Source organism: Scyliorhinus torazame, unplaced genomic scaffold (assembly GCF_047496885.1).
Source record: "Scyliorhinus torazame isolate Kashiwa2021f unplaced genomic scaffold, sScyTor2.1 scaffold_241, whole genome shotgun sequence".
NCBI lineage: Eukaryota > Metazoa > Chordata > Chondrichthyes > Carcharhiniformes > Scyliorhinidae > Scyliorhinus > Scyliorhinus torazame.
The window spans coordinates 160,283-173,454 of NW_027307968.1; the positions used below are offsets into that span (position 1 = coordinate 160,283).

The 13,172-nt window shown below is 58.4% G+C and overlaps 1 protein-coding gene across 1 annotated transcript in view; it reads left to right on the plus strand.

Annotated features, from left to right (window-relative positions):
- The first annotated feature begins 5,123 nt into the window (after positions 1-5,123).
- The window catches only part of LOC140405797 (solute carrier family 22 member 17-like), a 54,297-nt gene continuing 46,248 nt past the window's right edge, over positions 5,124-13,172 (plus strand). The window contains exon 1 of the mRNA XM_072494228.1: positions 5,124-5,211. Within this exon, the coding sequence (XP_072350329.1) occupies positions 5,124-5,211 (88 nt within the window). The remainder of the gene's footprint in view (positions 5,212-13,172) is intronic.

Consider the following 13,172-nt stretch of genomic DNA (forward strand, 5'->3'; position numbering starts at 1 on the left):
TTACTCTATATATAAACTATCCTGAACCCCTCGATTAGATTCCAGTCTGTAACTCACTCCCGTGTATCTGTTATTCTATATATAAACCACCCTGAACACCTCGATTAGATTCCAGTCTGTAACTCACTCCCGGGTAACTTATTCTATATATAAACCACTCCGAACCCCTCGATTAGATTCCAGTCTGTAACTCACTCCCAGGTACCTTTTATTCAATATATAATCCACCCTGAACCCCTCGATTAGATTCCTGTCTGTAACTCACTCCCGGGTATCTGTTATTCTGTATATAAACCACCCCGAACCCCTCGATTAGATTCCAGTGTGTAACTCACTCCCGGGTATCTGTTATTCTATATATAAACCACCCCGAACCCCTCGATTAGATTCCAGCCTGTAACTCACTCCCGGGTATCTGTTATTCTATATATAAACCACCCTGAACCCCTCGATTAGATTCCAGTCTGTAACTCACTCCCGGGTATCTGTTACTCTATATATAAACCACCCTGAACCCCTCGATTAGATTCCACTCTGTAACTCACTCCCGGGTATCTGTTACTCTATATATAAACCACCCCGAACCCCTCGATTAGATTCCAGTCTGTAACTCATTCCCGGGTATCTGTTATTCTATATATAAACCACCCTGAACCCCTCGATTAGATTCCAGTCTGTAACTCACTCCCGGGTATCTGTTACTCTATATATAACCCACCCCGAACACCTCGATTAGATTCCACTCTGTAACTCACTCCCGGGTATCTGTTATTCTATATATAAACCACCCTGAACCACTGAATTAGATTCCAGTCTGTAACTCACTCCCGGGTATCTGTTATTCGATATATAAACTATCCTGAACCACTCGATTAGATTCCAGTCTGTAACTCACACCCGGGTGTGTCTTTATTGGCCGAATCTCACTGTCTTTTCTCCTTCGATGTCTCTGGTGACGAGTCTATTGGGACTCCGGGGCTGGCTCTGATTTTCTGCTGCTTAAATCTCTGTGTTTTTGCCATTGACGTTGTTGGCGCCCGAATCACGATGATGCCTTTTGCTGCACAGTCCCAGGGTCACCCGGTGCTGGGCCGAATATATCCACTGCTGAGGAATTTTTTTAATCTCGCGCGCGGAGGGAATGGGGGCCGGGGGGGGGGTTGAGGAGAGCGGTGTGGGGGGAGGGGCAGTCGGAATTTGAGGAAACGGGGATGGGATTGCGGGAGAAGGCGGGAGTGGGGCAGAGCGGGTCGCGATGGGGGGGTTGTTGCTGTGAGTATTGGAGGGAGAGAGCTGGGAGGGGGGGAATGGGGGGTCGGAATAGATAGAATTTACAGTGCAGGAGGAGTCCGTTCTGCCCATCGAGTCAGCAGGGGCCCCAGGAAGGAGCGCCCTACGTAAGCCCACATCAGCACCCTATCCCCGTGATGCACGATCAATTAAACAAAGACGAGAGTTGGATGCAATCGAGGCTTTATTACACTGAGATGTGTGGCCTCCTACAGCAGCTGACGAAATGGCTGCTGTACGGGGAGCACACATATTTATACTCTGCCTACTGGGCGGAGCCAGCAGGCAGGGATCTACCCCCGTACCTGTAGTGCTAGGGCCTTACCGTAAAGCACCTAATATATACATCGGTGATGGCTACCACTACCAGCATCCCCCACTTAACCTTTTGGGACTCGAAGGGGCAATTTATCCCGGCCAATCCACCTAACCTGCACGTCTTTCGGGACTTGTGGGAGGAAACCGGAGCCCCCGGAGGAAACTCGCGCACACACGGGGAGAACATGCAGACACCGCACAGACAGTGGCCCGAGCCGGGGAATCGAACCCGGGACCCTGGCGCTGTGAAGCAAATGTGCTAACCACTGTGCTACCGTGCTGCCCACACCCTTCGTCAATCCCTCCTCATTTGACAGTCCCGCCAGCCCAGGAATCAGCCTGGGAAACCTTCGCTGCACTCCCTCCATCGCAAGAACATCCTTCCTCAGAGAACGACACCAAAACTGCTCACAGTACTCCAAGTGTGACCTCACCAAGGCCCTGTACCATTGCAGTAACACATCCTGTACTCGAATCCTCTCGCAATGAAGTCCAGCATACCAAAGAACAAAGAAATGTACAGCTCGGGAACAGGCCCTTCGGCCCTCCAAGCCCGTGCCGACCATGCTGCCCGACTAAACTACAATCTTCTACACTTCCTGGGTCCGTATCCCTCTATTCCCATCCTATTCATGTATTTGTCAAGATGCCCCTTAAATGTCACTATCGTCCCTGCTTCCACCACCTCCTCCGGTAGCGAGTTCCAGGCACCCACTACCCTCTGCGTAAAAAACATGCCACGTACATCTGCTCTAAACCTTGGCCCTCGCACCTTAAACCTCTGCCCCCTAGTAATTGACCCCTCTACCCTGGGGAAAAGCCTCTGACTATCCACTCTGTCTATGCCCCTCATAATTTTGTAGACCTCTATCAGGTCGCCCCTCAACCTCCTTCGTTCCAGTGAGAACAAACCGAGTTTATTCAATCGCTCTTCATGGCTAATGCCCTCCATACCAGGCAACATCCTGGTAAATCTCTTCTGCGCCCTCTCTAAAGCCTCCACATCCTTCTGGTAGTGTGGCGACCAGAATTGAACACTATACTCCAAGTGTGGTCTAACTAAGGTTCTATACAGCTGCAACATGACTTGCCAATTCTTATACTCAATGCTCCGGCCAATGAATGCCAGCATGCCATATGCCTTCTTTACCGCCTGCAGGCTCACCTTCAGCGACTGGTGTACGGGGACACCCAGGTCTCGTTGCACACTCCCCCCTCCCAATCTGTAGCCATTCAGATGATAATCTGCCTCCTCGTTTTTGCGACTGTTGCTAATTGCTGTTGTCTCTTAATTTGGCTCTGTTTATTTACGTTTGCTCAAGAGTCGGCAGGTATCTTTCGACACCGCCACAAGGTTCAAAACCGAATACTGATCAAAGACTCGATACACCAGTTTGTAAGTTCAAAACCAATGCTCATTTATTGACAGTAAGAAGTCTTACAACACCAGGTTAAAGTCCAACAGGTTTGTTTCGATGTCACTAGCTTTCGGAGCGCTGCTCCTTCCTCAGGTGAATGAAGAGGTCTGTTCCAGAAACACATATATAGACAAATTCAAAGATGCCAGCCAATGCTTGGAATGCGACCATTAGCAGGTGATTAAATCTTTACAGATCCAGAGATGGGGTAACCCCAGGTTAAAGAGGTGTGAATTGTCTCAAGCCAGGACAGTTGGTAGGATTTCGCAGGCCAGATGGTGGGGGATGAATGTAATGCGACATGAATCCCAGGTCCCGGTTGAGGCCGCACTCATGTGTGCGGAACTTGGCTATAAGCTTCTGCTCGACGATTCTGCGTTGTCGCGGGTCCTGAAGGCCGCCTTGGAGAACGCTTACCCGGAGATCAGAGGCTGAATGCCCTTGACTGCTGAAGTGTTCCCCGACTGGAAGGGAACATTCCAGCCTGGTGATTGTCGCGCGATGTCCATTTATTTACACACAGTCAAATCTACTCATGCATAAACTCTACAAACTAAACAACCACTATTACTAAAGCCTATATTTAGCTTCGGGTGCCCACTCAGTCAGAGGAACAATGGCCGTTGCTCGGTTCTGAGGCTGCTGGGTCGATCTGTTTACAGGGTAACACCTGGGAGCGTCTATCTTGTAGCGTGCGTTGACTTGGAACCTACTTGGTCTGGAGCAGCTTTGGCGGGTCTCTCCTCGCTGAGAGCCAAGGCCAAGAGAGGGATTCTCTCTTGGGGAGTCCTTTTTATACTCGAAAGGGCTTCCTGCGCTTTTGGGCGGGCCTTGGACTGGGCCCCAATTAATTGGGCCGTTTCCCAATCGTCCTTATCGATTTTCCTCCAATAGAGGGGTGGGTTCCCCGGTTGCTGGGCGTGTCCTAGGTGGCCGTTGGTCTGCTTTGTTTTAGTCCCCTCTGGCGCCGGGATGTCTGTCTCAGCATTGTTTACCTAAATGTTGCCTTTTGTCCCCGGAGATGGCTCATTAGTATGTAGATGGTTCTGCAGTCTCGGTCTTGTCTGGGAGCTATTGCTCCAATCAACAGACAGACCTTGCACCTGCTTGCTTTCTCGGTATTGTCCACTTTTCCCTGCATTCTTTGCAAAGTGTCCATTTTGTAATCGGGCCGTGGCTACACTACCAAAGTGGATAACCTCGCATCCATCCAGACTAAACTGCATCTGCCAATCATTCACCAGCTTGGGCTGGTTTAGCACACTGGGCTAAATCGCTGGCTTTGAAAGCAGACCCAGGCAGGCCAGCAGCACGGTTCGATTCCCGTGCCAGCCTCCCCGAACAGGCGCCGGAATGTGGCGACTAGGGGCTTTTCACAGTAACTTCATTTGAAGCCTACTTGTGACAATAATTTGCATTCATATTCATTTGCCCACTCATTCAACTTGTCCAAATCACCCTGAGGGATCTGTACATCCTCCTGTGAAGGATCTTTTTATCCGGGCTACTTTCAGTAATGTTATTAATGTGGTTGATAGACATTCTCCCCGTGTCTGCGTGGGTTTCGCCCCCACAACCCAAAGGCGTGCAAGGTAGGTGGATTGGCCTCGCTAAATTGCCCCTTGATTGGAAAAATGAATTGGGTACTCTAAATTTATTTTTAAAAACTCCCAGTTAATATATAGCCGGGCACTGAACATAGAACATACAGTGCAGAAGGAGGCCATTCGGCCCATCGAGTCTGCACCGACCCACTTAAGCTCTCACTTCCACCCTATCTCCGTAACCCAGTAACCCCTCCTAACCTTCTTTGGACACTAACGGCAAAGGATCGTGGCCAATCCACCTAACCTGCACGTCTTTGGACTGGGGGAGGAAACCGGAGCACCTGGAGGAAACCCACGCAGACACGGGGAGGATGTGCAGACTCCGCACAGACAGTGACCCAGTGGGGAATTGAACCTGGGACCCTGGTGCTGTGAAGCCACAGTGCCAACCACTGTGCTACCGTGCGTCTGACAAATGTGCAATTAAGATGATGTAAAGGTGTGATCATTATTGATTTTAACCATTTACTTGTTTACAAAGAGCTCCCTAATGGAACTTTGTTACGATTGCTGGACAACAGATAATCTGAGCCTCGACGAGCAGGGCATGGAATCTAAGTGGGATGGAGATGATGCAAGTAACGGGCGGAGCCAGGTCTGTAGCAAGCGGTTTGGGCTGTAGGATTTATTAAGCTTGACAAGAGACAGGACGATCTGCAGGCTGTTCTTGAAAGGGTCTCTCTCTCTCCCCAAGCAGTCTTTTCAACGTGACACAAGAGGACAGCACATATCCCTGTGTTTGCGAACTTTACTTCGAAGTGGCTTTTGACCTTTAGTGGATTGTGCTTGACTGGAGACAGAGAAGGTATAAGTTACCAGTGAATTATTTGATGGAGTTAATCCTGTGTTATGTTTGTTCTGATATAAAAGACCCCAATTTGCCAGTGGAATCATTCCTGGGGGTGATGTACCCGTTACTCACAGTTTTGCACAGAGAAAAATTGTTGGTGCCTCGTCCTGTTATCTAATAAAGATTGGGGTCTGGTCCAGTCTTGTATTATTCCTCACAGCTCACCCAGCTTTGTGTCATCTGCAAATCTGGAGATATTACATTTAGTTCCCTCGTCTAAATCATTAACCGCGAAAGTATAGGCATCTCATACATATATATGTTGTATTATGGGCTTGGTGCAGTAAGGGTTCACAAGCTGGGTTCGTGACTGTCACTGCTGAAGTCACGTTTTCAAAACTATGGCTGGAAAGACACCTACAGCTCTTTGTCTCACTCCTTTATCCTCTCAGCTCTGCACACATCTCATTCCGTACTGACCCCCTGACAGTGCGGCGCTCCCTCAGTAAGAACCCTCTGACAGTGCGGCACTCCCTCAGTACTGACTCTCTGAGAGTGCGGCACTCCCTCAGTACTGACCCGCTGACAGTGCTGCACTACCACAGAACTGACCCTCTGACAGTGCAGCACGCCCTCAGTACTGACCCTCCTACAGTGCGGCACTCCCTCTGTACTGACCCTCCGACAGTGCGGCACTCCCTCAGGACTGACCTTCTGACAGTGCGGCACTCCCTCAGTACTGACCCTCTGACAGTGCGGCACTCCCTCAGTACTGACCCTCTGACAGTGCGGCGCTTCCTCAGTACTGACCCTCTGACAGTGCAGCACTCCTTCAGTACTGACCCTCTGACAGTGCGGCGCTCCCTCAGTACTGACCCTCTGACAGTGCGGCACTCCCTCAGTACTGATCCTCTGACAGTGCAGCACTCCCTCAGTACTGACCCTCTGACAGTGCGGCGCTCCCTCAGTACTGACCCTCTGACAGTGCAGCACTCCCTCAGTACTGACCCTCTGACAGTGCGACACTCCCTCAGTACTGACCCTCTGACAGTGCGGCGCTCCCTCAGTACTGACCCTCTGACAGTGCGGCACTCCCTCAGTACTGACCCTCTGACAGTGCGGCGCTCCCTCAGTACAAACCCTCTGACAGTGCGGCACTCCCTCAGTACTGACCCTCTGACAGTGTGGCACTCCCTCAGTACTGACTCTCTGACAGGGCGGCACTCCCTCAGTACTGACCCTCTGACAGGGCGGCACTCCCTCAGTACTGACCCTCTGACAGTGCGGCACTCCCTCAGTACTGACCCTCTGACAGTGCGGCACTCCCTCAGTAATGACCCTCTGACAGTACGGCACAGCCTCAGTACTGACCCTCTGACAGTGCAGCGCTCCCTCAGTACTGACCCTCTGACAGTGCGGCACTCCCTCAGTACTGACCCTCTGACAGTGCAGCACTCCCTCAGTACTGACCCTCTGACAGTGCGGCGCTCCCTCAGTACTGACCCTCTGACAGTGCAGCACTCCCTCAGTACTGACCCTCTGACAGGGCGGCACTCCCTCAGTACTGACCCTCTGACAGTGCAGCACTCCCTCAATACTGACCCTCTGACAGTGCGGCATTCCCTCAGTACTGACCCTCTGACAGTGCGGCGCTCCCTCAGTACTGACCCTCTGACAGTGCGGCACTCGCTCAGTACTGACCCTCTGACAGTGCAGCACTCCCTCAGTACTGACCCTCTGACAGTGCGGCGCTCCCTCAGTACTGACCCTCTGACAGTGCAGCACTCCCTCAGTACTCACCCTCTGACAGTGCGGCACTCCCTCAGTACTGACCCTCTGACAGTGCGGCACTCCCTCAGTACTGACCCTCTGACAGTGCAGCACTCCCTCAGTACTGAACCTCTGACAGTGCGGCACTCCCTCAGTACTGACCCTCTGACAGTGCAGGACTCCCTCAGTACTGACCCTCTGACAGTGCAGCGCTCCCTCAGTACTGACCCTCTGACAGTGCGGCACTCCCTCAGTAAGAACCCTCTGACAGTGCGGCACTCCCTTAGTACAGACCCTCTGACAGTGCGGCACTCCCTCAGTACTAACCCTCTGACAGTGCGGCACTCCCTCAGTACTGACCCTCCGACAGTGCGGCACTCGCTCAGGACTGACCTTCTGACAGTGCGGCACTCCCTCAGTACTGACCCTCTGACAGTGCGGCACTCCCTCAGTACTGACCCTCTGACAGTGCGGCACTCCCTCAGTACTGACCCTCTGACAGTGCGGCGCTTCCTCAGTACTGACCCTCTGACAGTGCAGCACTCCCTCAGTACTGACCCTCTGACAGTGCGGCGCTCCCTCAGTACTGACCCTCTGACAGTGCGGCACTCCCTCAGTACTGATCCTCTGACAGTGCAGCACTCCCTCAGTACTGACCCTCTGACAGTGCGGCGCTCCCTCAGTACTGACCCTCTGACAGTGCGGCGCTCCCTCAGTGCTGACCCTCTGACAGTGCGGCGCTCCCTCAGTACTGACCCTCTGACAGTGCTGCACTACCACAGAACTGACACTCAGACAGTGCGGCGCTCCCTCAGTACTGACCCTCTGACAGTGCGGCACTCCCTCAGTACTGACTCCCTGACAGTGCGGCGCTCCCTCAGTACTGACCCTCTGACAGTGCAGCGCTCCGTCAGTACTGACCCTCTGACAGTGCGGCGCTCCCTCAGTACTGACACTCTGACAGTGCGGCACTCCCGCACTACTGACCCACCGACAGTGCGGCACTCCCTCAGTACAGACGCTCTGACAGTGTGGCGCTCCCTCAGTACTGACTCTCTGACAGTGCGGCGCTCCCTCAGTACTGACCCTCTGACAGTGCAGCGCTCCCTCAGTACTGACCCTCTGACAGTGCGGCACTCCCTCATTACTGACTCTCTGACAGTGCGGCGCTACCTCAGTACTGACCCTCTGACAGTGCAGCGCTCCCTCACTACTAACCCACTGACAGTGCGGCACTCCCTCAGTACTGACCCTCTGACAGTGCGGCACTCCCTCTGTACTGACTCTCTGACAGTGCGGCACTCCCTCAGTACTGACTCTCTGACAGTGCGGCATCCCTCAGTACTAACCCTCTGACAGTGCGGCGCTCCCTCAGTACTGACCCTCTGACAGTGCGGCGCTCCCTCAGTACTGACCCTCTGACAGTGCGGCACTCGCTCAGTACTGACCCTCTGACAGTGCGGCACTCCCTCAGTACTGACCCTCTGACAGTGCGGCACTCCCTCAGTACTGACTCTGACAGTGCGGCACTCCCTCAGTACTGACCGTCTGACAGTGCGGCACTCCCTCAGTACTGACCGTCTGGAAGTGCGGCGCTCCCTCAGTACTGACCCTCTGAGAGTGCGGCGCTCCCTCAGTACTGACTCTCTGACAGTGCGGCACTCCCTCAGTACTGACCCTCTGACAGTGCAGCATTCCCTCCGTACTGACCCTCTGACAGTGCAGTGCTCCCTCAGTCCTGACCCTCTGACAGATCAGCACTCCCTCAGTACTGACCCTCTGACAGTGCGGCGCTCCCTCAGTACTGACCCTCTGACAGTGCGGCGCTCCCTCAGTACTGACACTCTGACAGTGCAGCACTCCCTCAGTACTGACCCTCTGACAGTGTGGCGCTCCCTCAGTACTGACCCTCTGACAGTGCGCCGCTCCCTCAGTACTGACCCTCTGACAGTGCAGCACTCCCTCAGTACTGACCCTCTGACAGTGCAGCACTCCCTCAGTACTGACCCTCTGACTATGCGGCACTCCCTCAGTACTGACCCTCTGACAGTGCAGCACTCCCTCAGTACTGACCCTCTGACAGTGCAGCACTCCCTCAGTACTGACCCTCTGACAGTGCGGCGCTCCCTCAGTACTGACCCTTCTGACAGTGCGGCACTCCCTCAGTCCTGACCCTCTGACAGTGCGGCGCTCCCTCAGTACTGACCCTCTGACAGTGCGGCGCTCCCTCAGTACTGACCCTCTGACAGTGCAGCGCTCCCTCAGTACTGACCCTCTGACAGTGCAGCACTCCCTCAGTGCTGACACTCTGACAGTGCAGCACTCCCTCAGTACTGACCCTCTGACAGTGCGGCTCTCCCTCAGTACTGACCCTCTGACAGTGCGGCGCTCCCTCAGTACTGACCCTCTGACAGTGCAGCACTCCCTCAGTACTGACCCTCTGACAGTGCGGCGCTCCCTCAGCACTGACCCTCTGACAGTGCGGCGCTCCCTCAGCACTGACCCTCTGACAGTGCGGCGCTCCCTCAGTACTGACCCTCTGACAGTGCGGCACTCCCTCAGTACTGACCCTCTGACAGTGCAGCGCTCCCTCAGTACTGACCCTCTGACAGTGCAGCACTCGCTCAGTACTGACCCTCTGACAGTGCGGCGCTCCCTCAGTACTGACCCTCTGACAGTGCGGCACCCACGGAGCGCTCCCTCAGACTGTGGAGACATCATACACGGGTACAAGACGGATTTTGAAGAGTTTTAATACCGATTTAACTGCACGCATCGCAATAGAAAGTTCACACTCGCTGGAGGTAGGCTGTCGGAGGGTTGGGAGTGTCGCCAGTGCGCCAGAGCGGAGGTTTGATGGGCGGCTGTTCACGGCCATAGCGCCCGGTGGGATATACCGCCTCACGGTGGTCTTCGGTCAGCGATGCGGGTCTCCGAGCGACAGCGATGCCGCCACAACCCGGTCGAGGGTCACTTATTCCAGAGGAGGTTATCGATTGAGGTACTGCCTCGTTCTTCCCACAGGTGGTGCTGGTGGTAGCTGGGCAGAGGTGTGGCTAACCGGGGGTCGGGGGTGGTGAATGAGGGGGTGGAGAGAGAGAGAGGCGGGAGAGAGGGGGGGGGGGAGAGAGGGGGGAGAGAGAGGGGGGAGAGAGGGTCCCGGCCATCGTCTGGGGAGGGTCCCGGCCATCGTCTGGGGGAGGGTCCAGGCCATCGTCTGGGGGGAGGGTCCGGGCATCGTCTGGGGGAGGGTCCGGGCATCGTCTGGGGGAGGGTCCCGGCCATCGTCTGGGGGAGGGTCCGAGCATCGTCTGGGGGAGGGTCCCGGCCATCGTCTGGGGAGGATCCCGGCATCGTCTGGGGGTGGGTCCCGGCCTCGTCTGGGGGAGGGTCCGGGCATCGTCTGGGGGAGGGTCCCGGCCATCGTCTGGGGGAGGCTCCGGGCATCGTCTGGGGGAGGGTCCCCGGCCTCGTCTGGGGGAGGGTCCCGGCCTCGTCTGGGGGAGGGTCCCGCATCGTCTGGGGGAGGGTCCGGGCATCGTCTGGGGGAGGGTCCGGGCGTCGTCTGGGGGAGGGTCCGGGCATCGTCTGGGGGAGGGTCCCTGCCTCGTCTGGGGGAGGGTCCTGGCCTCGTCTGGGGGAGGGTCCCGGCATCGTCTGGGGGAGGGTCCCCGGCCCCGTCTGGGGGAGGGTCCGGCATCGTCTGGGGGAGGGTCCGGCATCGTCTGGGGGAGGGTCCGGGCATCGTCTGGGGGAGGGTCCGGGCATCGTCTGGGGGTGGGTCCTGGCCATCGTCTGGGGGAGGGTCCCGGCCATCGTCTGGGGGAGGGTCCCGGCATCGTCTGGGGGAGGGTCCCGGCATCGTCTGGGGGAGGATCCGAGCATCGTCTGGGGAGGGTCCGAGCATCTTCTGGAGAGGGTCCGGGCATCGTCTGGGGGAGGGTCCCGGCCATCGTCTGGGGGAGGGTCCCGGCCATCGTCTGGGGGAGGGTCCCGGCCATCGTCTGGGGAGGGTCCCGGCATCGTCTGGGGGAGGGTCCGGGCATCGTCTGGGGGAGGGTCCCGGCATCGTCTGGGGGAGGGTCCCGGCCATCGTCTGGGGGAGGGTCCCGGCCATCGTCTGGGGGGAGGGTCCCGGCATCGTCTGGGAGAGGGTCCGGGCATCGTCTGGGGGAGGGTCCGAGCATCGTCTGGGGGAGGGTCCGGGCATCGTCTGGGGGAGGTCCGAGCATCGTCTGGGGGAGGGTCCCGGCATCGTCTGGGGGAGGGTCCCGGCATCGTCTGGGGGAGGGTCCGGGCATCGTCTGGGGGAGGGTCCGAGCATCGTCTGGGGGAGGGTCCCGGCATCGTCTGGGGGAGGGTCCGGGCATCGTCTGGGGGAGGGTCCGGGCATCGTCTGGGGGAGGGTCCGGGCATCGTCTGGGGAGGGTCCGGGCATCGTCTGGGGGAGGGTCCCGGCATCGTCTGGGTGAGGGTCCCGGCATCGTCTGGGGGAGGGTCCCGGCATCGTCTGGGGGAGGGTCCGGGCATCGTCTGGGGGAGGGTCCGGGCATCGTCTGGGGGAGGGTCCGGCCATCGTCTGGGGGAGGTCCCGGCCATCGTCTGGGGGAGGGTCTGGGCATCGTCTGGGGGAGGATCCGGGCATCGTCTAGGGGAGGGTCCGAGCATCGTCTGGGGGAGGGTCCCGGCCATCGTCTGGGGAGGGTCCGAGCATCGTCTGGGGGAGGGTCCCGGCATCGTCTGGGGGAGGGTCCGGCATCGTCTGGGGGAGGGTCCGGGCATCGTCTGGGGGAGGGTCCGGCCATCATCTGGGGGAGGGTCCGGGCATCGTCTGGGGGAGGGTCCGGGCATCGTCTGGGGGAGGGTCCGAGCATCGTCTGGGGAGGGTCCGAGCATCGTCTGGGGGAGGGTCCCGGCATCGTCTGGGGGAGGGTCCGGGCCTCGTCTGGGGGAGGGTCCGGCATCGTCTGGGGGAGGGTCCGGGCCTCGTCTGGGGGAGGGTCCGGGCCTCGTCTGGGGGAGGGTCCCGGCATCGTCTGGGGAGGGTCCGGCATCGTCTGGGGGAGGGTCCAGTGCCGTTCATTGAGGGGCGGGGAGAGTGAAGCCTCGGGCAGCCCCCCCTCCCCCTTGCCCGCTCTCACTGCCCCCTCACACTGCCAGCTCTGCCCCCTCCCCCCCCTCGCCCGCCCTCACTGCCCCCTCCCCCTCACCCCCCCTCGCCCGCCCTCACTGCCCCCTCACACTGCCAGCTCTGCCCCCTCCCCCCCCCTCGCCCGCCCTCACTGCCCCCTCACACTGCCAGCTCTGCCCCCTCCCCCCTCAGCCCCCCCTCGCCCGCCCTCACTGCCCCCTCCTCCTCACCCCCCCCTCGCCCGCCCTCACTGCCCCTTCCCCCTCGCCCGCCCTCACTGCCCCTTCCCCCTCGCCCGCCCTCACTGCCCCACCCCCTCGCCCGCCCTCACTGCCCCCTCACACTGCCAGCTCTGCCCCCTCCCCCCTCACCCCCCCCTCGCCCGCCCTCACTGCCCCCTCCCCCTCACCCCCCCCTCGCCCGCCCTCACTGCCCCCTCCTCCTCACCCCCCCCTCGCCCGCCCTCACTGCCCCCTCCCCCTCACCCGCCCTCACTGCCCCCTCCTCCTCACCCCCCCCTCGCCGCCCTCACTGCCCCTCCCCCTCACCCCCCCCTCGCCCGCCCTCACTGCCCCCTCCTCCTCACCCCCCCCCTCGCCTGCCCTCACTGCCCCCTCCCCCTCACCCCCCCCTCGCCCGCCCTCACTGCCCCTCCCCCTCACCCCCTCGCCCGCCCTCACTGCCCCCTCCTCCTCACCCTCCCCTCGCCCGCCCTCACTGCCCCCTCCCCTCACCCCCCCCTCGCCCGCCCTCACTGCCCCTCCTCCTCACCCCCCCTCGCCCGCCCTCACTGCCAGCTCTGGGGGGGGAAGTTGCTGATCTCGCTGAGCTGTTGGACGGGGTGGCCC